At 47.3% G+C, this 24,715-nt stretch overlaps 1 protein-coding gene across 5 annotated transcripts in view; it reads right to left on the bottom strand.

Annotated features, from left to right (window-relative positions):
- Positions 1-11,042: 11,042 nt before the first annotated feature.
- Positions 11,043-24,715, bottom strand: part of MGMT (O-6-methylguanine-DNA methyltransferase) — a 124,208-nt gene continuing 110,535 nt past the window's right edge. For 4 of the 5 annotated variants that reach the window (XM_038140433.1, XM_038140434.1, XM_038140435.1 and 1 more), the window contains 3 exons: positions 19,396-19,535; positions 12,004-12,188; positions 11,043-11,269 (listed from right to left, as the gene is read on the bottom strand). In XM_038140433.1, coding sequence (XP_037996361.1) covers positions 11,098-11,269; positions 12,004-12,188; positions 19,396-19,535 — 497 coding nt within the window. In that variant the 3' untranslated portion in view covers positions 11,043-11,097. Of the gene's footprint in view, positions 11,346-12,003; positions 12,189-19,395; positions 19,536-24,715 lie in introns of all 5 variants that reach the window. The other variant, XM_038140437.1, reaches the window with a different exon arrangement.

The raw sequence follows: 24,715 nt of genomic DNA, 5'->3' as shown, positions 1-24,715 counted from the left end.
TAATTCCACTTGGAACGAGACAACAGCAAGTTAAATTCCTGGATCACTGTCACCGTGTCACTTACAGAAGGAGTTGCACCGGGGAGCAGTTGGCTATTGGAGTAATTTGAATGGAAATGTCAGTTTTCACAACCTGTGATTTGAGGTGAGTGCCCTGCTATTATACAGCAGCTCTGTCAGGCTGAGTGCTCACTGCCACCTCCCCTCACGTCCCAGCCTCCTCCTGCCACCCACTGCCACCAAAAAATCCACATTTCCCTCCCCTGCAACGCCTGCAATCCCAGTGAAGAACAGCTTGTGTGGGTGAACCCTCCCTGTGTCTTCCCCTGTGCTGGCCAGATTTTAGTCCCGATATTTTTTTTTATTCTGGCCAAGGTATGTGCTTCAAAACCTCCCCAAAAGAGTGAGCTGTTCCTGAATAAATTGATTGAGACTCACACTGACCTCTGGGTTTTGTCTGAGTAAGGGCTTCTGAATATGGTCAATATGTCTTACTGCTAAATACTTGCAGGAGTTGCTACAATGAGGTTGTACACGTCTTATACACCTCTGTGACAGGCCCAGTCAATTCCTGGCACTGTAAGGGGGAAAAAATACTGTGCAGAAGTACCTGTCCTTCAGCACTACCTTTGTGTATGTTATATACACATTTATCCAGATGTTGTGGTGTTTGAAAGGCCACACATCCACTGGGCTCCTTGGGCACTGCTCTGTCTCCAGGGATTCAGGAGGAAATGGAGTTAAGTCAGCATGGCTGGCAAGCAGGAACTCACAAAAGTTTAACTTCAATCACTTAACATCAGTTCTTAAGGATTTATAAGGATACAAACACAGTATTCTCACAATTCTACTAAATTTCAGCCTTTTTGAAAGCACCAGAAACGCAAAGAAACGTAAAATCCTGGATGGGGCAGCCACAGCTGCTCTGGGCACCCTGTGCCAGGGCCTGCCCACCCTGTGTCCTGGCACTCCATGCCCTGCAAGTTGTCTCTCCAAATCCAGATTTTCCTCCTTGGATGAGCAGGATGCTCTAATTTAAAAAAAAAAATAAGGTCTGTTGTTCAAAAGCAGAGCTGTGACAGGAAGATATTTGGGCTTTGCCATCCTCCATAGGCAGGAGACAATAAAGAAATGTTTTGCTGTTTCTACATTGCCCACGGTGCCACAGACGTTGGGGTATCTGCAGGCAAAGGGAAGCTCAATTACCACTATTATTTTTCCTTTAAAGGACTGGTTTCCTGAGTCAGCAAATCCAGTTTTTTTTTATTTTATTCTTTCATGCCAAACGCAAACACGTCGGGAGAAAACCTCGTCTACAAAACACGCAGCCAAAGAGATGGAAAACAAGCCAAACTTAGATTTTTGCCTGCAGGACAATTGACAAACCACGACGATTCCCTGGCTTCAAAACAGCTCCTTAGATCACAGGTGGCTGGATTTTAAAGGGTAGAAAGCAGAGCTGTCTCTTTCCAGTGTCTCCTCCACAGCCTCCTGGCTTTAATGTGTGCCCGGGCAGGGGAGCCTGGATCCTGTTGCAACACTCTGTTGGACTATAAACCAATGATATTTGCTTTACCTGTGCACTATCTTCCATGCAACAAAACAACATTTACATCTGGGATCAATTTGCTTGAAATTAAAGTGCAGCTGCTATATCTCTTCTGCATCAAAAGCGTGGTGTTAAGGCTATAACACACAGACAGTTACACATTACTCGGCATTGTAATATTTAGATTTGTGTCATTTTCCATCCGAGGTAAAAAGCATCTTTAAATAAATGAGTGATCTTAGACTACATATTTTATGGGCTGTGTACTCGGCGAGATATATCCACATTTGCAACGTGCATGTTCTGAGCTCCAGTTGCCAACTGTGTGTTTAGGCCTTGAATTTTAATGCTTCAACAAAAACGCGTCGTTGGGGTAAGTGGGGCTGTGTGCTCTGAAAAGTTCTGCTGAGCTTGTGCAAGAGGGCTGGAGGAGTTTTGGGGGTGTTCCCAGGTAAAAGGGAAATGCAGATATACTTCCCCCTCCTGAAAAGGCTTTGGGGTGGCCTAATTGCAGCTTCCAGGACCTACAAGAAAGATGGAGAGAGATCTGCAAGAGCCTGGCGTGCCAGAAGGGGGAATGGCTTTAAACTGAGAGAAGGTTTAGATTAGATACCATGAGCTACAGGGTTAGATGGGAGATTGGGAATTGGGAATTGTTCCCTGGCAGGGTGGGCAGCCCTGGCACAGGGTGCCCAGAGCAGCTGGGGCTGCCCCTGGATCCCTGGCAGTGCCCCAGGCCAGGCTGGACACTGGGGCTGGAGCACCTGGGACAGTGGGAGGTGTCCCTGACCAGGGGCTGGAACTGGATGGGTTTCAAAGATCCCTTCCAGCCCAAACAATTCCATGATTCTATAATTCTGTTAACTACAACACACCATTTTCTGATGTCTGGGGACAATTTGCCTCTGAAGTTTCCAGCCAGTTTTACTCAACACTGCTCTCTCTTAGCTCTGTATTTTTGTTTCTCCCCAGATCACCAAATTCAGCCTGATATTCTCTTACTGTTTTACTGCCACTGGCAAGAAACAATTCCAAAGCCCTGAAACACAGTCCTGGATGAAGGTTACTGAGCAGAGAGCGGGGCAGCTTAGTGAAATCAGGCTCAATGGTTATGTAGGTCATTTCAAACACAGAATATTCTACCTGAAAGCACAGAGTATTGGTTAAAACAAAAAGATGGAAGTGCAGCATTTCCAAGCTATCACCTCCTCCTGGCAGCTGCAATATTTTGTGTTTCAGTGAAGATAAATCAGATTTTTTTTGGTAACAGTCAGAGAGAGGCTGGGCACTGCTCAACCCCGGCAGATGAGAGGCTGTAGGATCTCTACATCTTCAGCTCCAGCTTTGGCAAAAAAGGGCTTTTCCAGAGCAATCCCGCAGTGGTGGACATGACATAAAGCTGTGAAAGACAGGATGCTGCTCATCCAAAAGAATCAGATTATGTACCTGGACTTTATCCGCTGCCTGGAGAAGAGAGACAACCAATTAGTCCAACACAGCTTCTTTGCCATACCCAGGCTGGAAAACAGATTGAAGGGGTCAAAAACATTCAGAAGGCTCCACATGATCTGACATTTGCCTTGTCACAATTTTCCTGACAGCCAGAAGGTCGGAGGCAGTCTGCTGGTCATCGGGAGCGACGGAAGGGAAGACTGATTGCCGAGCCGGGCACGGGAGCTGCTCAATTAACAGCCTGCTCCTCCTCAAAGCAGCCCCTTCTTCAGCAGCTGGGTTTAGGCTGCTCATTTCAGAGGATAAACAGGCTGTAAACAGCTGTGGGAGTGAGCAAACACGCCTGGAGTTTCCAGCCTGATACTCCTGTGCAGACAGATGTGATCTCCAAGCTAAGACGCTCGGAGGTCCAAACCTCGTTCCAGCCCCATCTTCTTCTGCACTCCGTTGTATTTGCACAATAATCTGCTGCAAAATGCAGTTTAAAGGCTGCAAAATGCAGGCGTCCATGGCCAATAAATCAGTTTCGTTTCAGTTTTTGCTATTATTTTCCAGGCTGATTTTGGCCCCACTTAAATAGAACTTTCAGCAGAGTTAATTCTTCACATGGGGTTTTTCTCAGCCTAGGACGTGAGAGTGGGCACTCACCTCATATCTGTGTGGATGATACAGACACAGATCTATCGATCTATCATCTATCTATCTATCTATCTATCTATCTATCTATCTATCATCTTTCTATCCATCATATTTATTTCATAGATCAAAATCAGGATAGTTTTCTATTTCCCCACTATTCTGCCATGAAATACCATCCCTTCTGCCACCATCTGTCACAGCCACTGGGAATGTCTGCAGTTCATCCTCCTCACTTTTTTACACAGAAAGTAAAAAGCACAACATCCCTGAGAGCAGGAATTGTATGTCCTAAGAAAACCAGGACATTTGGGCAGGCAGAGATTGAGATCCTCTCTCCTAACCCTCTTCTCCTGATGCTGCTCCAAACTGCAGGCATGGAGCTCCTGAAGAGGCTGGATCTTCCTTCACTGGTGGTGGCCAATCTTCTGATCCACTGAGTGGGTGCTTGGGATGACAATATTTGGATAAAAGTTTGGAAAAACCCAGCCCAAACAAACCCTTCTGGTGGTGGAAATCCAGCCTTGGTTGGATGTTTGGTCAAAGACACCCCAGCACACTCCCTCCAAATTAATTTATACATTATATACTATTGTACATTAATTTATACATTATATACTATTGTACACTAATTTATACATTATATAGTATTGTACACTAATTTATACATTATATACTATTGTACATGCAGGCACTCTGTATTACATATTTTGAAATTTATGTATGTGAAGAAGGCTACGTTTCAGAAAGCCTTTCAAAAACAGTGAAAGCCACAGCGGCTCAGCCCTGCGTTTAGGCCAAACTTCTGCAGGTTCTAGATGAAACAAAAGGCGTTTTCTGTGTGTCCTCAGCACAGCCCTGACCCTGCTGGGCCCTCTGGCAGCACCAGGTGCCCGTGCTGGTGTCCCTGGCTGCCCTGGGTGAGGCTGGGCATGAGCTCTGCTGGCTGCCTGTGAATTACAGCGCTGGCCCCTGGGGTCACCTCCCTCTGCTCCTCCTCCTCCTCCTCGGGGCAGGGGGCACCAGGAGCCAAAGGGGATGGGGGGCCGGGCACAGGAGCTGCTTTCCAGCCATCCCAGTTGATCACTGAGGCATCACCAGCTGGGGAGCACCAAGTTTGTCACCACGTGGTGCTGGCTCCGTCAGTAAATGATGCTTCGGCGCAGCAGCTCACGCTGCAGGGTTCCACTAATTCCTGCACAGCCCTGAGCCTCCTGAGGGCTCTGCCCACACAGCTCCAGGCCACCTGCACTTTGGGTGAGCTGCTGACCTGGCTCCCTCATGGGAAAGTTTTCTCTAAGTAAAAAATTAAAATGGTTGTGTGACGAGCTTTTGCTCATGAGCATTTTGTTCAGACAGGACAAAGGGATTTACCTTCTGGGCACTAAGAAGAAATAAATTCCTCCCACCAGTTACTTTGTCATTACCTACTGAAAGGCTGCTGTGCGCCCACTACCCCCCAAAATTCAACCTGCACTTACCATGCTGATTGAAACCAACAAAAGCACATAAAATGTGTTTGATTCGTGAAAGCAGAAATAAGGACCATGCTCGAGGCTTATGATTCTAAAAACCACAGGTCAAAATCAACACTGAACCTCCTGGAAAGGCTCAGCCATGAGAAGGAAGTTGTAGAATCACAGAATCATGGAATGGTTTGGGTTGGGAGGGATGTCAAAGCTCATCCAGGGCTATCCCAGCCATGGCAGGGACACCTCCCACTGTCCCAGCTGCTCCAGCCCCAGTGTCCAGCCTGGCCTTGGGCACTGCCAGGGATCCAGGGGCAGCCCCAGCTGCTCTGGGCAATCAACAAAACCAATTTTCCAAAACCTCCCAGGCTGCACCAATGGAAATACAATGGGTTTTCCTTTTGCTCACCAGAGTTTTAAAGCTTTAAACTCAAATCTGGATCCAAACCCCCTTGGGGTTCCCACTCCCAGCGTCCTGCCGTGGTGCTCCAGCCTTGGATCTGAGCAGGGCTGGGAGGGGCTGAGCAGAGCCGAATTCCAGGCCGGCTGCAATGCCCTACTTTGAAGTGAGAGACAAGATTCCGTGTGGAATTAGGTCATCCCGGCGCCCATCGGAAATGAAAATTACATCATCGCGCCGTGGCTCGTCCTCAGATAAAAGGGTTGCAGCTGTTTCCCTCATCAGCTCCCAGCAGCTCTGCACTCGGGGTCATGCTGAGGGTTATTTTAATTAAACACAACCTCTCCCAGCCGCTCTGACCTCGGCTGGTGCCTGAGTTGGGTTGAGCCCCATCCTGGGGCCGGGCAGAGCCCCCGCACCGGGCTGGACCCTCACCTTCCTCCCCGTTCCAGGAGCCCCTCTTTCACCTGCCCTGCTGCCATCTGCAGCCACAACTTCAGCAAAAAGAAAAGCAATTCCACCTCAAAGGACACCCCCAGCCCTGGATGGGCGGCCCTGGCACCTGGCAGCACCCACAGGCATGGGGCAGCATCCCCGTTCCTGCAGGCTGGATGCTGATTGAGCCGGGAGAAGAGCCCAGGAGGAGTCCCCCACGCCCCCATCTCCTGCAGGAAAACTCACGGCAACAAATGAAAAGCCCTGTTTAAAATAACTAAATAAGGCACTTAAAGAGGTTTTAGAAATTGATAACTCCGCGCACGGGATCGATCTTAATTACTGCCCAGGTGGAAATTTTTTTTTTTTTTTTTTTTTGTCTTCTGGCTTTTTTCAGCTCAAAAACTCACCCGCCCACGCCAGCCATTAATGAGAAACGTGAAGGGCTCCTTAACAATGTCCTTTCATCAGCCCGAGGTGCTGCCAGCATCCCGCTCACGTCAATTTGCACCTCCTGGTCCAGCTCCTGCATCCCGGCCGCGAGTGATGGAGAGCAGAGCCCCGGCTCCGGCCGGGCTGGGCACCTCCTCCAGCCCCAAATCCCCTGACACGGGCAGGGCTGGGCACCCCAAATCCCCTGACACGGGCTGGGCTGGGCACCCCAAATCCCCCGACACGGGCAGGGCTGGGCATCCCAAATCCCCTGACACGGGCTGGGCTGGGCACCCCAAATCCCCTGACACGGGCTGGGCTGGGCACCCCAAATCCCCTGACATGGGCAGGTTGGGTACCCCAGATCCCCCGACACAGGCAGGGCTGGGCACCCCAAGTCCTCTGACACAGGCAGGGTTGGGCACCCCAAATCCCCCGACATGGGCAGGGCTGAGCACCTCAAATCCCCTGACACGGGCACGGCTGGGCACCCCAAATCCCCTGACACAGGCAGGGCTGGGTACCCCAAATCCCCCAACACGGGCAGGGCTGGGCACCCCAGATCCCCTGACACGGGCAGAGATGGGCACCCCAAATCCCCCGACATGGGCAGGGCTGAGCACCCCAAACCTCCTGACACGGGCAGGGCTGGGCACCCCAAATCCCCCAACACGGGCAGGGCTGAGCACCCCAAACCTCCTGATACGGGCAGGGCTGGGCACCCCAAATCCCCTGACATGGGCAAGGCTGAGCACCCCAAATCCCCTGACAAAGGCAGGGCTGGGCACCCCAAATCCCCTGACATGGGCAAGGCTGAGCACCCCAAATCCCCTGACATGGGCAGGGCTGGGCACCCCAAAGCCCCTGACACGGGCAGGGCTGCTCTGGGCCATCCTTGTGAGGACGTGGCTTCTGGGGGAAAAGAGAAGAGAGGAAAAAAGAAAAAAAAAAAGGAGAAAAAAGAAAAAAAGGAAAAGTAGGAAAAAAGAGAAGAAAAAAGAAAAAAGGGAAGAAAAACTAAAGGGAGTAAAGTAAAAAAAGAAAAAGAAAAAAAGAGTAAAAAGAGAAAAAGAGAAAAGAGGAAAAAGAGAAAAAAGAGAAAAAAAGAAAAAAGGAAAAACAGAAAAAAGAGAAGAAGAAAGAGAAAAAAAGAAGAGAAAAAAGAAAAGGAAAAAGAGAAAAAGAGAAAGGAGGAAGAAGAGAGAAGAGAAAAAAGAGGGAAGAGAAAAAAAGAAAGGGAAAAAGAAAAAAGCAAAAAGAGAAAAGTAAAATAAGAGAAAAAGAGAAAAAAGAAAGCAAAAACAGAAAAAAGAGAAGAAAAGATAAAAGAGAAAAAAAGAGGAAAAAAAGAAGAGAAGAAAGAAAAGTAAAAAGAGAAAGAGAAAAAAAGAAAAGAGAAAAAAGAGAAAAGGAAAAAAGAAAAAAGCAAAAAGAGAAAAGTAAAAAGAGAGAAAAGAGAAAAAAAGAAAAAAAGGAAAAACAGAAAAAAGAGAAGAAAGGAAAAAAGAGAAGAAAAAAGAGAAAAAAAAGAAGAGAAGAAAGAAAAGTTAAAAGAGAAAAAAATAAAGAGAAAAAAAACGGTAAAAAAGGGGGAAAAAGGGGGAAAAATATATAAAAGTGAGGAATAGAGAAGAAAATGTGAGCGGTGGGAGCGGTGTCCCCGCTGCCCGCACAGAGCCGTGTGTGTGCTTGTTCCCGCACCCTCCAGGCGTTACCCGAGCCCCGAGCAGGGGATCTTTCTCCCTTTGTGTGTCTGGAGGAGGGCAGGGCAGGGCCCCCCACAGCACAGCTCCGCTCCCCTCCTCCGAGGTGTAAAAACCAACGCAACGAAACCTGGAAACGCAGTTCTTCGAGGGGTTTTGCATTCCTGTAAGGTTCTTATCGGGAAATTATTCTTGAAATAGTCCCCAAATCTTCCAGGATTCCCCTTGGGATGTTGTGCTGTAAGCTTTTAAGGAATTTTCTAAATGTTTCGTCGTTTTTGCATTTTGTTTAAGGAAGCAGCTTTGCAACACCACCTTTCCCAATAAATAACCATGTTAATGCCAAGTCTCTTGGAGCCGGGTGCAACACAATATTTGTAGATAATATGAATTGAAAGTAGGAGGAAAAATGATTGAAAGGGGCAATCTGTGATTTTTCCAGAAGAAATGATCGCAGTGGCATAGAATGGTTTGGGGTGAAAGGGATCTTAAAGACCACAATAAGTAATAATGATAATAATAAAAATAATAATAGTCATAGAAAGAAACAGTAGTTTAAAATCACTACTCATTTCTAACTTTTTTGGAAAGCGACGTGTCCCACCAACAACAGCAACTCCACTGATAAGGAGAATATCAATTATCACTTCAAAAAAGTTCCCCATGCCTGAGAACTGCTTAAAGAAAATGAAATGGAAACTCTGAAGGGCCAGATCTTTCTCGCCCCCATCAGATGACTAATTCCTCTAATTCCAAAGGCCAGGAAATTTGGGCACACATAGAAAAAAGGTCCCCAGCACGGCAATGAATCGTTTTTCTGTTCGAGATGCCTCCAGTCTGAGCTCATTACGCCGCAAACCCGGCGTGCACGGGAGCGATCTGTAACAATCCCGAGGCCTGGGGCCCTTTTCCATTTGGGATTGATACATGGGGTGGAATCTGCATTTTTCATCGAACAGTACAACCAGTGTGGCTGCAGTTCTGCTGCAAATCCCATGCAGGAAATACAAGAGAGTCCTTCAAAAATATTCCCACTTGCCTCGGACTGCCTGCAGAGCTTGTTTGTAAGGGAATAATAAAAAAAAAAAGAACCTGCTGCAAAATTCAGCTTCTTCCCTGGTCAAGGGCATCTATTTCATTCTCAATGTAATTCTGCCAAAACAAATATTATTTTTGAATCTTTCATTATCCCTGGCCCTGGGAAGGGCTGGAGCAGAGTGCTGGTCTGGGATGCTGCAGGCCAGCATGCGCCAAGAGCGTGGCCAGCCTGGATGGGGGCACTGGCAGGGCAGGAGAAGCCAATTCCCAGGAAAAAAGCACAAGGCTGGTGCCTGCCAGGGGTTTGTCACATGTAGAGGATGCGGGGTGTCTCATCAGCTGCAGACACTGTCCTCAACCCCACCCACGGGATGGGCACCCCGGGCATCTGTGGGGGCAGAGTGACCCAAACCCAACCAACCCCAGATTCCTGCACCTCCTTGGTGCTGCATTATTTTATTTTATTACTACTTTTTTACTATACAAAGCATTTTTTATATCTATAAAATTTATCTATCTCTATAGTTTTCCTTTTCTGTGTATGTATGGATGTATGTATGTACGTATATATATACATATATAAATGTACACATATTTATGTACATGGGCGCACACAAATACCTGTGTTTCACTAAGGGCAGGTGTGTTTTCGGGTGCCCAGGGTTATTTCTGTCCGAAGCCCCCCCAGTGCCCCCCGTTCCCCCCCAGACCCCCCAAACCCGGGGGGACCCGGCCCCAGCCCCGCGCCGCGCGCCCTCTGTCGGCCAGAGCCCGAACTGCAGCGCCTGGCCTGGCCTGTCCCTGTCCCTGTCCCTGTCCCTGTCCCTGTCCCAGTCCCTGTCCCTGTCCCTGTCCCTGTCCCAGTCCCTGTCCCTGTGACTGTCCCTGTCCCTGTCCCTGTCCCTGTCCCTGTGACTGTCCCAGTCCCTGTCCCTGTGACTGTCCCTGTCCCTGTCCCTGTCCCTGTGACTGTCCCAGTCCCTGTCCCTGTGACTGTCCCTGTCCCTGTCCCTGTCCCTGTGACTGTCCCAGTCCCTGTCCCTGTGACTGTCCCTGTCCCTGTCCCTGTCCCTGTCCGTGACCCTGTCCCTGTCCCTGACTGTCCCTGTCCCTGTACTGTCCCGGTCCCTGACTGTCCCTGTCCCTGCTCCTGTCCCTGTCCCTGTCCCTGTGACTGTCCCTGTCCCTGTTTGTGTCCCTATCCCTGACTGTCCCTGCTCCTGTCCCTGTCCTGTCCCCGACTGTCCCTGCTCCTGTCCCTGTCCCTGTCCCTGTCCCTGTCCCTGTCTGTCCCTGTCCCTGCTCCTGTCCCTGTCCCTTTTCCTGTCTGTCCCTTCTTGTCCCTGTCCTATCCCTGCCCTGTCCAGCCCTGTCCCATGCCTGTCCCTCCCCATCCCCTTGTCCCTTCCTGCCCATCCCTGCCTGTCCCTGCCCATCCCCTCCTTGTCCCCTCCCTGCCTGCCCCTGCCCACCCTGAATCCCTGCCCCAGAGCAGGATCTCACTCCCAAACTTGGCAGTTTCCCTGGGAAAGGCATTGCCTGCCCCAGTCCCCGCACTCCCCATCCCCACAAAAACAAAGCCACATCCCCGAAAAAGCCCCAAAACCTGAACAAAAAACCCCAGTGAGGGATGCAAATGGGGGAAAGGTTAAAGTTGACATTTGCTGCCGCCTGCTTTTGGCGGCAGCATGTATTAGAGGTATAAAAAAATAATAAAATACACCCAAACTGTACATATTATAAGGCCGTATTTTTATCTCGGGGTTCTGGTGACACGTACAAACCACTTGAGCTTTGCTGCTGTGGTTTATATCGCCACGAGAAACCCTTGATAAAAATACAGCTTTATATTGTACAGTGGGGTATAGTTTATTTTCCCCATATATCACACCCTGTGTTTTATTTATAAACAGACCCAAAGACACTTGCACATGCAAAGCAGTTTTTTTATTGAAGTAATTCCGAGGTATCAATAATCCTGGATTAACTAAAGCATTGCCACACAATAATTTTTTGGGGGGCAGCAATGGCCTTTCTAAAGAGACACCCATGAAAATATGATAAAACACATAAAAAAATCAGTATTTCCATGTTACAATTTACGATTCCCATACTGGAAATTTCAGCTTCTGGTGGCTCGTACTCGCAGAGAACCCTGCAAAAAACACCTCAAAATTTAACTTTAATGTCTCTTGAATCCTTCCAACGGAGAGGCTACGGGAAATAAAGCTCTGGAAAACAGAGAAACATGGAAATCTGAAGGAAAACTCAAATGATAAAGGAATATGCTGCTGATAAGGAAGCAACTACCACGAGCTTTTCAGAATTTTGCCAAATTTGGCTAATCCAACTGCTTATCCAAAATATACAATTTGTCAGCAACATCTCTTCCCCTGCTCTATGCAAAAAAAAATAAAATATATATATTCCCATCTCCCCGTCCAAAAAGAAAAGGCAGGAGTAAGGAATTCAACCTGCTTTTGCACAGATCTCACTGTGCTCCCTGAACTCCCGTTCAGGTAAAAACCATTTTCTGCCCCAGACTGGGGAGGGGGAGCTGGGCAGGGGCGGGCAGGGCCCAGCGTGCCAGGCTGGGCCAGGCGCCTCCTCAGGGGGAAGCTTCCACCTCACATTTGCCACGTCCCTCCCACTCCCTTATCCCTGCTTTAATGGACATTAAAAATAGAACAAAACGGGGCTGGAGATGGGAACAAAATCCGTGCACAACAGGCCTGGATCGCTGTAGTCATTCTGCTGTAAAATGTAAAAACAAGAAAGGGCAGCCGAGCTGCCTCCCCCAGGACGCATCCCGCTTTTTTAATACAGCGGTGCCACCGCGCATTTCACTTTGGATGTTGCATTATATTTATATGTCACTCAAATATTTACCATTTCCCCGGGTTCTGCGGGGCGCTCTGAGAGCTCGTTACAGGCCGAGGAGCCGCGCGCGCCAGCTTCTCCTTCTGCAGCTTCTCGTGGGACAGCAGCCACTCCTTCATCAGGTGTCCCCCGCCGTAGCTGCCGCTGTCCCCGCTGCTGCGGATCACCCTGTGGCACGGGATGAGGATGGGGATCTGCAAAACACCCCAAAAAACCCGCGAGGAGAGAAGGGTGAGGCCGGGAACAACGGGATGTGCCCTGCTGGGGATCTGCCACAGGCTGGGCTCCGTGGTGTTTGCCAGCCTGGATGATGCCGTGACTGCACGAGGCTGGAAATTCTGTGTGGTTCTGAACGAGTGTGGAAACCCAGCACAGAAGAAATCTCTTATGTTGCGCTCTCCTCTCTCTGACCTTGGGGCTGTTGACATCTTTTGGGGTCAAACAGCAACGTGGGAAGGATAAATGTAAATAATGGGTAGCACTAACACACTGGTTGTGGTGGGCTTGCACGATACCAACAGCTTCACCCAGCCCCGGCTGGTTGAATTGGGGAAATAATAACAGAAAATAACAGGAAAGTAACAATTCTGGCTTGCAAAAGCTTCCTAAACCCAGCAAGCACCTGAAGTTCTCCCTGTGCTCTGCGGCAAGGACTTTCCTTACACTGCAATGAGGGAGACAGAGGCTGGGAAACCAAAGGCAGCAGCTGTGTGGCACTGGGCTGGCAGGGACACGGAGCTGCCACGTCAGGGCCACGCTCCTGGCGGAGCACAAACAGAGCCCAGCAGCACCCCTGGAGACCACCCCAGTTCTCAGGAAAAAAACAGGCATGGACAGGAATTTTAATACATAAAAATGATGTAAAGTCTCTAAAAGGATAAACCTGAGATATTGAATCTCATCTATAAAATCTTCCCTGCAGCAGCAGGTCCTGCTGCCCTGCGCCAGCTGAGCCCTCCGTGCCCAGGGTGGTGAACGAAGCCTCTCACACCCAAAATGCACACGAAGAACTATTTAAATTGGACACTGGGGCGGAATTGTTCCCTGGCAGGGTGGGCAGCCCTGGCACGGGGTGCCCAGAGCAGCTGGGGCTGCCCCTGGATCCCTGGCAGTGCCCCAGGCCAGGCTGGACACTGGGGCTGGAGCACCTGGCACAGGGGAAGGTGTCCCTGGGTGAAATGGGATGAATTTTAAAGTCCTTTCCCACTCAACCCATTCTGTGATGCCATGATCATCCCAGGACTAGAAGATTTCTGGGAAAAAACAGATTATTGAGAAGGGGTCCCAGTGCCTGAGCTCCCCAGCAGATCCTCTTCCAGCTGTAGCACCTCCATGTGCCCCCTGGAGAAATTCTCTGGAAGACCAAGGCACTATTTATTATTTAGCAGCAAGTCAATCCAAAATGGGTCGTGAATTTTTAAAACCTCCAACAGGAGAAGTTGGATTCCGACCTCACCAATTTTAAGAACTCTTTTTTTCCCCCCTCTCTGCCTTCTACTCCCTCTCATTTGTAACCACACGGCACAGATTCTGCAAAATCAATGCCAGAAGTTACATAATGGACTGATAATGCAGAGGAGAACATAAACGTGGGGTTTTTTTTTTATTTATTTTTTATTACAGGTGATTATCATAGCTGAAGTACACACCATAAAAAGTGCAATACATCATCTCTAATCACGGGTGTGTTTTGGTAGCTGCATAGTAATGGCATTGCAACCACCACTCACCCAGAAGGGCAGTTCTCACAAATCTGGCCATCTCCAGTCAAAAATTGTAATTTATTTCTGTGTAGACACACGGACAAATTGCACACTTTAGCCTCACTTATTTTAATCCCATTTAATCACACGGTTCAAGCACTGTGGTGTCTTTGAGCCTGGGATACACAAACCCCAAAGTAGCTGAACAGCTACTGGCCAGACCATAAATTGAGAAGGGTTTTTTTCTTTTTTGGGGTGTTCTTTCAGTTTACTTAACTAATTTCAGTGCCTGAAATTTAAAATCTTAATTTTAACTCACATTAAATGAGAATACACACAGGTGCTAATTGTTGATCAGGGTTGAAATTAAAAAAAAAATGCTTCCAATATTTGCTTTATTTGGAGGTGGCAATGCCACAAGTGATTAATCCATCTGTGACAGCTCCAGTGGGTACCAATAAAAGCTTTGCTCCATGCCAAGCCATCCCACAGTAGGTTTATGACTTCTTCAAAGAAATTGGGTATTTTTTTTTTTGCAAGTGTTTTTCTGGTTTGGGGTTTCTCTGCCTTCCCACTCCCTGCAGTTACTGCAGGAGGCTTGGCTTGAGTGACAAAGCCATAATAATACACTGTAAAACATCTCTGAGGTTCATTTGCAATTCTTTAAAAATACACACAGCAAAGCAGCAGATTTTGGTGGCAAGGCCATAAATCTTGGTGGAGAAAAAGAAAAAAAAAAAGGACTTTATTTTCAGATGTGGGGTCTTGGGTGATCCCTGGGTAGGTGCAGGGCCTGCTCGCAGCACAGGGAAGTGGGGCTGAGCTGTCACCACCAAGCAAACAGAGGAGGTATGAAATTAATGCCACTTTTTCCATGGCCAAAACAAAGAATTCCATGCTGAGATTGTCCCAACACAAGCACCCATCCGTCACCCTCCACAGCTCGGGATGTAGAAGTGGCACAAAGACCATACCGGCGCTGTAATTTAAAAATATTGAATATTGCTTCAGTTTGGCTTAATTGTGGTGACAACGTTCAGCCTACTAAAATAATTAAACCTGCTAAAATTTATTAGGGCCCTAAGGACATTTTAGAGGGAGAACTACCCTAGTCTGGAGCTTTAATGCCTCAGCTACATTTAATGTAATTTTTATCAATAACCAAGCAGCTCATAATATTATAGCACCGCTGAAATCTTCATGCTGTGAAATCTAATTCCTCTCCTCCACGAATCCATCACACACACAGCCCCTACCTCAAACGCTATAAAACTTCCAAACCCAGAGATTTGTCTCCAACAAAAAAATAATATGAAGGAGCCCTCGGATCGATGCCGGAGCCCCTCTGATTCGGGCACCAGCTGAATATTTTCTCCAACTTCGCTTTTGTTCTTCTGGGTAGAGGCCCACAAGGGAAAGAGCTTGTTTTCACTCGCAGCCTCATCAATACCTAAATCCTGGTGAACAAGTGACACTGAGAAGCTGTAATCAATAGCTCCCTGTGCGTTTTTTCTTCTGGTCAAATGGTTCAGCACTACTGACAGCCCTGACACTCAGAACATGATGCTAAATCTTTATCAACAGCCATCTGGGTGAGTGGCAGAACAAGGCTGGGCCGGTCATTAGCGCTCCTGGCGATCTGTGAATGAACCAACTCCTCCAGAATGCGTTTGTTTAGGAAAAAAAGGTGGGGGGAAAAACTCCCTGCCCGCAGGATGGATCACTCTGAACTGCTTTTAGGGAACTCCGGTGTTCTGGCTGTTCAAGTGCTCAGTTTGAGGTGAGGGAACTGTCCCATGGTGTGGTCAGAGAGCTGCTGATCTGCCTGGCTCAGCCAGGTCACAATGGAAACAGCTGAGGGATCACACTGAGACACGCTCAGCAAAAACCAGTCTCAGGGTTTGCCCATGTCCCAGAATCCCAGACTGGCTTGGGCTGGTGGGGATCTTAAAGATCACCCAGTTCCACCCCCTGCTTTTTCTTCACCTCCTCCCCAGCAGAAACAAATCCCGTGATGTGACCCAGCGTGGGTCTCAGGTTATCACTGGCCGCCAGAGGAAGTAAAGGTGTTGGGAATGAAAATAGTAGGAAAAGGTTCTTCCCCCAGAGGGTTCAGGCACTGCCCCAGGGAATGGGCACAGCCCTGAGACTGCCAGAGCTCCAGAAGCATTGGGACAGTGCTGCCAGGGATGCCAGGGTGGGATTTTGGGGTGTCTCTGCAGGGCCCAGGGCTGCACTGGATGATCCTTGGGTCCCTTCCAGCTCAGGACATTTAATGGATGAACACAGTGGTGCTTTGATGTGTCCACGGTGTTTCACATCCACCCATCACAGTTTTCTCACAAACACTGCTCCCCCAGTGGTCAAAACATTTTGGTTGAGTGTCCATGATTTAGCCCAATGTTATGTCCATGATTTAGCTCAATGTTGTATCCATGATTTAGCTCAATGTTACATCCATGATTTAGCTCAATGTTGTGTCCATGATTTAGCTCAATGTTGTATCCATGATTTAGCTCAATGTTGTATCCATGATTTAGCTCAATGTTGTATCCATGATTTAGCTCAATGTTGTGTCCATGATTTAGCTCAATGTTGTGTCCATGATTTAGCTCAATGTTGTGTCCATGATTTAGCTCAATGTTGTACCCATGATTTAGCTCAATGTTGTATCCATGATTTAGCTCAATGTTGTGTCCATGATTTAGCTCAATGTTGTGTCCATGATTTAGCTCAATGTTGTACCCATGATTTAGTTCAATGTTACATCCATGATTTAGCTCAATGTTGTATCCATGATTTAGCTCAATGTTGTATCCATGATTTAGCTCAATGTTGTATCCATCATTTACCTCAATGTTACATCCATGATTTAGCTCAATGTTGTGTCCATGATTTAGCTCAATGTTGTGTCCATGGTTCAGGATGGATTGGTGCAATATCCTCGATTTGGGACAGACTGGCAGCAGGATCAGGCTGTGCCCCTGGCTGGGGTGAGCCCAAAGACCAGCACAGCTGGAGAGGGCACAGGCCCAGTGCAGACAGCTCTGAGTGCTGTGATCAGACCACTGAAGATGTCTTATTTAAGGCACAGAACACTCGTTTAGGATGGCCTTGGACTAATCAGCCCAACGTTCTCCATTTCCCATGAGCTTCTGTGATTTCTTTTTGATCCTCCTCTACCAGTCTAACGAGATTTTTAATTGAACTTTATGGGTTGCCTTTGAGGACCACAGGCCTTGCAATCAGTGTGAACCACAGCAAACCCTGGGAAGCCTCTCCTGTGAAAGGTGAGCCCTGTCCTGGGCATGAATTGAGGCAACTGCTGCTTCTGGCACTTCTTCCACCTTCTCTGAAGCTGAAGGTCAGCCCAGGAATTATGTGGAACATCCCAGCTGCAAGGGGAAACATGTGGAATGCACTCCACCCAAATTAAAGACCAAGCTGTGACTCACAGGAGGGAGAAACGGGCTGGTATCTGGTGGAGAAAGGTGAGCTTGTGATTTTACCCAAGTGTTTGAGGGACAATGTGATGACAATGTGATGCCCAACTCGGGGTTATTTCAAAGGACCCTTTTTCCTGGCACTGCCACCCTCACTCAATCAGGTTTATCACAAACCCATCCTCCACCACATCAGGTTGCTCCAAGCCCCATCCAAGCCCTGAGCACTTCCAGGGATGGGTTTGGGGTTTGGGCTGAGGGTTTAGACCCTGGGTAGCTCTTGAGCAATCTCTGGCCTCCCGTGTTTTTTCACACTGGTCCTCTCAGTATTTTCTTTAATCAGATTTCTACGAGGCTGCAAGGTGGAGTTGCAAATTGGGTCAGAAAATCTGTTTTCGCAAGAGTTGACGGCTTTATACACAGAAATAACAAAGGTGAGGGTTTTGTTTTTTTTTTTTTGCAGTGCCACATTTTATCTTTATCTCTCTCCTCATGCATAAAATCTGTGTGTATTGCACACAGCCAGCCTGCACACGATGGCTCGCAGGTGAAGGACCACGGAGACATTTCTGGGGGAAATATCAGGAGCAGTGAGCAGTTGCTCACACTCAGGTGCAAAAGGATGATGTGTGTGTGTGTGTGTTTGCATGTGGAATATGGATGGAATTTCAGATTACCTCCAGGAGATGAGCAGTGGCAAAATTGTGGTTTGCGATGGGCAGGACTCTCATTACAGCAATGATTTTTTTTTTTTTTTTAATCATCAGCTTTCTATGATGAAATATTGAGGTGGTATTATATTAATACAGCTCTTTTTCCCTACAGCTATACATTATTATCTATAACCATAGCTTAAAAATTTTCTGCTGGGGACAGAAACCACTGCAGCCACGGTATGGGCTGGGAAATGGCAATAATAACTAGGACCCCATTTAAAAAAATTGCAGGAGCTTTGCTGTATATTTTCAGAACTATTTTCATCCTTCCTCACAGGGGAAAAAGCAGGAATTTTCACACCACAACCTGCTGTTACTGCTACTTTGGATGCTGCTGCTCCACTGCAGCCTGAGGGCAAAGCTGGGTACATTTCTAGGCGATAGCAATTACATCTCCTTTTGCACAACACTGGATTGTTATTCTTTGAGAACTGTTTCCTGTGGGTTTGCATTGGATTGCCTTAGCTTAATGTACACCAGATTATATTGGAAAGCATTCCATCATATTAAAATAGTTTGTATTGTCAAGTACAATGCGGGGTATTGACAAAACACTGCTTACAGGAACTGCTTCACGGGGACAGCTGATGGATGCTGCAAACAACAGGGTGGGCTCAGAGCTCAACCCCACGTGGAACTGTGTGGCTGTCCCTGGCTGGGTGCTACCCCCGGGGAACTGTGGAATGAGATGGGCTCTAAGGTCCCTTCCAACCCCAACTGTTCTGGGGTTCTGTGGCTCTGTGGGCTTAGGGATTGAACAGCTCCTCAAACAGTGCAGGCACATCCAGCTGAGCCCCCAGACCCTCCGAGCCAGGATGGGGCTGACCCCAACCCACGCAGCACCCACTGAACACCACAGCAGCCTCACACACCAAGCCAGGTGACTCAGGTGCACAAACACACCTGAAAAGCTAAACCCAGACAAAGAAAAGGGAAAACAGACACAGATCACTTAGCAGAAGAACATTTCTTCTCCAAATCCACAGGCCTAACCTGGAGTGCTGCTCCCTCCAGCTGGTTCAGATTCAGGCAAATCACCTCCAGAACCCCAAACTGGTTTGGGTTGGAAGGGACCTTAAAGTCATCCCATTCCACCCCCTGCCATGGGCAGGGACACCTTCCACCGTCCCAGGGTGCTCCTGGCCTTGTTTTCAGAATTGCATTTATGCCAGAGTAGGTGGCTTTTGGATGTTTTTAACACAACCAAAAGCACTCACAATCTGCCAGCTTAAGTCCACGTGGAAGATAAAAGACTTCCCCAACCTAAAAACACATAAAGAACTTTGAGAACAACGAACTGTGCAGAGGCTGGTGAGTAACAGAAGTGTTTCTCCTCCCAACCCAACCCAACCCCATAAACGGTAGGGCATAAATCACACTGAACCGGGCTGTGCATTATTGCTGATTAAAAACACTTACTGACCTTACTCCTCGTGGCAGGCCAGTTTTCAGAGCAGACAAATTTAACCTAATGCCATTGAGGCCGCAGAGCTCTCCAGCTCCAGCCTCTCCCAGGGCTGGCAGGTGCCCTGCACTCACCGGGTTGCTCCTCATGGCTCCTCCGACGGCTCGGGCTGCCCGGCTGTTGCCAGCAAGCTCTGCCAGCTGCTTGTAGGAAACAGCCTCCCCAAACTTGACATCGTTCAGCAGGGTCCACAGCACCTGCCTGGTGAAGGAATCTGCAATGAAATCAGGATGGAAAAGTCAAGGAAGTCAAAAAGCCAATGCAAAGAGAGGCTCGATGGCAGTTCTGTGATTTAAACTGGAACAGCCCCGTGCACTGTCCTGCTCTCGTGCCCTGTATGACTGCATTTAAATACGTGATTATTGCAGGCAGCGCTTGGAGTAACTGATCGCTATAAAAAAAAGGATTTAAGGCTTTGATTTTCCTGTATTTTTAATTTGCTTCGAGTACAATTATCCTGTTAGCTCGCACAATGTGGCTTTCCCCATTAAATTGGCGGAGTATAAATTAGCATAGAGTCAAATTAAAAGGGAAGGAATAAGTGGCTGCACCTCTCTGACAAAGGCCTGGCATCTCCAGCTAATTTCCAACTTCAGCTGGGACGCGCCAGAGACGCCCTAGAGCCAGCAAACTCTGAATTCTCCTGGCTGCCTGCATTTTATAGTGGGGACCCCCGAGCTACTGCTCAGCACTGCACACACTGCCAAGTGTAAGGACTAGCTGTGACCTTGGATGTCCTGCACATCCTTAATGATGCAGGGGAAAAGAAAAAAATAGAATGTATCGGCTATTATTTTAATTTTAATTCGGCAGCAAATTGCTTGAAGTGTTCCAACTGCTGGAATAATGAATAAGCAAACGCATTAGGAGAGGCTTTCTTTGGCATCTCAAGGTGTTACCCAGCCCAGGATTGTTTCAAGGAAGGAAAAGGGATAGGAAAAGGGATTTGAGTTGGGTTGAACACCTCTTGCTCCTCCAAAGCACTTGGAAAAGCTCTGAGGAGCTAACTTGTGGGAAACTTACTGAGAGGACTGAGCTGGTGACTGAAAAAGGGGAAAAAAAAGGAGAAGACACCTCTTCCCGCAGCTGAGAGCCTCAAAATCCTGCTCTGGCAAAGAAACAAACTGCTAAAAACATTTTCTTTCTTTAGTTGTCAAAAAAGACATTGATTACCTTCTGTAGGAAGGTAAAGAAAAGTGATTTTGTTCTTAAAGGAAACCCATACGGTGTTATGTGTGTGTTAAATAATAAAAATCACTTCTTAACTGAAGGGAATGATAATCACTTCATTGAAAAAATCTGTTTAGTCTTTATTATAACATTAAGCAAATTAAACATCAGCATAATCCAGGTGATACGAGAAAAGGGTCATCAAAGAAATTAACTTTGTTGTTCATTAATTTACATGGATTAGTAGAGGGCAAAGAGATAGCAAATCTGCTCTAGTTTTTTATGATATAATTTCAAACTGTACACCATTTGTGGCAGTAGGGTGACTTTGGGGTTAATCAGACTGATTTGTCCTTTTAATTGCTTTCTATTCAAAGAAAATTCATTAGATAATGTTCTCTTCAAAATTCATGAATCAATTTAACTGAAGAAACCACATTAACAGCTTTGGGTTCATTAGCACAAGCAGTTGTGTTACTGGCTGACTGCTACCAGGGTTTCCTTAGGCAAACAGATTTTGTTTACTGTCATTCCTTCAGAAAGGTTTATTTCAAATCAAACTGGTCCCTATCATTTTCTTAACCTGTTCAATCTGGCAGGATTAGCTTTACCCCCCTGCTCAGGGGTCTTGGGGAGCTGCTGCCCCATGGCATCTTTTAGGTGACCAACACCCAGCCCAGAAAATCCCTTTTTTACCCTCAGTTTGGGCAGGTTGGGATGGAAACTTGAAACTTTTGGGAACCTGTTGGAATCAGGGAGAAAACGGAGCAAAGGGCACCTGGACAGGGAGCAGCTGGGGCAGGACGGGGCAGCAGCACAGCCCCAAGTGATGCCCAAAATCCCGAGGACAGGCTGGCACAGGGACACAGATCATCCTCCTCTCACACACAGGGGCACAGATTATCCCCCTGCCAGAGCCACCAGGCATTTTCATGGGAGGAATCCATGCCTCTGCTCCCACATAAAACACTCGTGAAGGGCTCAAAAGAGTGAAATATCCAGCAATCGTGCCCATCGTTTTGGAAACGTCTCTGAAAACTCAATTTCATCCTGCGGGGAGCAAAGGCATTAATTAGTTTGAGCAGCTCGAAGAGGCAGTGCCAAATGCTGTTATTGAACTGTCTGCAAGCCTGAGTGCCTGTGAGCACAACCTGCCCAGAGCAGGTGGATGAACTTTGCCCAGTTTTCAGCGTGCCAACGTTTTATGCTGTTAAATATCTTTATAAAGTGCCGTGAAATCCCCACATAAAAAGGAACACACTGGAATTCTCTGGCTCCACGAGAACTCCGTGTCTTGGGGAGGCTGATCAACAGGAGCACCACCAGCTTTTGTCCTTCCTGTGGCCCCACCTGCACGTGGGGTCAGCAAAAACCCCTCCAGGTGACCAGGAGAGCCCCTGACCACCAGGGACACCTCCCACTGTCCCAGCGGCTCCAGCCCCAGTGTCCAGCCTGGCCTGGGGCACTGCCAGGGATCCAGGGGCAGCCCCAGCTGCTCTGGGAATGCCATCCTGCTGGAAACTGAGAATTCCAGGCTTTCTGTGCTGCCGGGCTCTGACCCCCAGGAGAGCACTGCACTGACCTGAGGCCCTGGAGAAGCTTCCAGAATGGAATGACGGAACTGGGATTGAGGGTGTGGGGTTTGGATAGAGGTGTGTGACAGCACAGGGTGGGAACGCAGAGTTGAAGGGTTTGGAATACAGAAATAGATAGAAATACAGTAATACCCATAAATATATAAACACAACATATAAACATATATAAATATATATAAACATAAACATACATAGATATAAATACAGTAATAGATATAAATACAGTAATATATAAATATATAAATATAAACACAACATATAAACATATATAACATATATAAACATATATAAACATAAACATACATGTATATAAATACAGTAATAGATATAAAGCAAGATGGAGGTTTTAGGGTGGAGGCTGCTCCTTCTTCTTCAACTTATTCTTCACAGCTTTGGGTGGTTTTGTGGAATTGGATAAAAAAGTCCCCATTGTGGGCACGGGTGGTTGGTTATTGGGTTAAAAGTAAAAATAATTGAGGTGTCATTTCTTAATTGGACAGTTTATCCTTCAAAGGCCTTGACGAGAGAGAGACAGGGCTCCATTTTTAGTTTGGTAAAGTGCTGCAGGACTCAGGGTGTGTGAGGCTGTGACATGGATAAGAACTGACAAACATCTGAGTGCCAGCAAGAAACACCACCTCACAATTTAATCCCGAGCTTGGCAGAAGAAAAAGAAGTGAAGAATTGACATGAGTGGTGATCCTGTGTGAGGAGGATTGGGACCTACCAGAAGAACAAAGAAGATAAAACTCGGCACCATCCCATTCCCTCCCCACCCTCACAGGGAAGAATATTTCCAGATAAATTACCCTGAACCTGCTGTTAATGCCTAAATGCTCAGAGGTCCCTCCTACAGCCCACTGGGCCTTAATTCTCCATACAAATATGTGAAATCCATGGGGATAATGGAGAGAAAATCAATTTTACTTGAACACCAGCTGTATCATAACTTTTAACAGTGTAACTGAAGGTGGGAATTAGTCCAAAGAAGGAAAATCATACACTTCTAACTAATAATCATGGAATTATAGAATGGTCTGGGGTGCAAGGGACCTTAAAAATCACTTTATTCCACCCCCTTGCCATGGGCAGGGACCCCTTCCACTAAATAATATCTATTATATATTATTTACCTATATACATATATTTTATCTAATCTCTAACAAGGACTTTTGGGGTTGGTGAGGGGCTCAGTCCCTCAGGATGGATGAGGGAAGAGCAGAGGGACCAGTGCCAGTCCCTTCCTGTCCCCCCTACATCTCACAGCCTGATTTTCCACCCTTTTTAATCTCTTTGGTTAAGAGGAATTAAAGACAGACTGGTTTTTCCTTCCCCTCAGCCCGGATTGCTGGGAATGTTAGTTTTGGTTTGTTGTGTTGGTTTATTTTTGTGTTTTTTTTTTTTTCCCCTTGCTTTTCTTTTTGTTTGTTTGTTTTTCCCCCCAGAGTTTTGCAAATGCAAAGACAGTTATGAACACTCGCTCCTCCCCGGCAGCTTTTTCACAGCCTGCCTGGGGTTCTGCACAGACAACTCTGCTTGTTGTTTTCACTCATTGCTTCTCACCGTTATTACTATTAGCAAAAAAAAAAAAACAACCAATACATTCAAGCACAACAGTTGGAAAATACCCGAATCTGTCTGGAAAACAGCAGCTCCCAGCTGAGCCACAGAACTCCAACTGGCTCTTGGATCTAGGAACAACAGGTTCACACTCACACTGCACAACTTCTCCCGACAACAAATGGTGGTGCAACCCATTAATCCGAGCAGGACAGCAGATTTGTAGCAATTTTGAGACTTCCTTATTATTAAAGCCATGTTAAACCTGTCACCCTACCCCAGACTGACCTAGCAAGTGCTATGTGAAGAGATAACTGTTTAATTCAAATATTTTTCTCTTTTTAGGAGGCTGCCCCTGGATTCCTGGCAGTGCCTAAGGCCAGGCTGGACTGGCTTGGAGCAGCCTGGGACGGTGGGAGGTGTCCCTGCCATGGCAGGGGTGGCACTGGGTGGGCTTTGAGGTCCCTTCCAGCCCAAACCAGGCTGTGACTCCATCAAACATCAGGCACTTTTTAAAGGTTTTATGTATTGCAAAACGTGATCTAATGACACAGCAACAGGACTATAATGCAGAAACTGGCTGTCTGTCTGCACCACTTCAGTGGAAAACAGACCAAAATGCTTCCCTTTAACACCTAGAACATTCAGGCTGGCTCACACTGAGTGTGAGCTGCATTAAAACCCAATTAATGGGAGCCGTTCCCAATCTGTGCTTTAACACAGTTTCACACAGGGCTCCCTTCAGATTTCTGAGGGGGTTGTGGGGCCAAATTCTATCCTTAGAAGCAAGGAACTCTCCCTGGACCTCATCCAGCAGTATTTCTGCAGTTAAACTCCCTGGAAGTCAGGGGGTGTTTAACTCGAGCAGTAACTGATATTCTGACCCATTTTTTACACAATACCTCCAGAGCAGCTCACTACAACTTGCAGGAGCAGGTGGAATTTTAGAGCTGATGGAAATGAGCAGTTGGAAGCTCAGCAGTGGCCCTTGGAACTCCCCAGGATTCCCAGCTCCAGCCCCAAACTTCCAAGCCCAAACCCAAACAAGGCTTTATTCAAATCACGACTC

The sequence above is a fragment of the Motacilla alba genome, chromosome 6 (assembly GCF_015832195.1).
Source record: "Motacilla alba alba isolate MOTALB_02 chromosome 6, Motacilla_alba_V1.0_pri, whole genome shotgun sequence".
NCBI classification, from domain to species: Eukaryota; Metazoa; Chordata; class Aves; order Passeriformes; family Motacillidae; genus Motacilla; species Motacilla alba.
The sequence above is the reverse complement of the archived record's forward strand: the minus strand, read 5'-3'. Positions and strand labels throughout refer to the sequence as shown.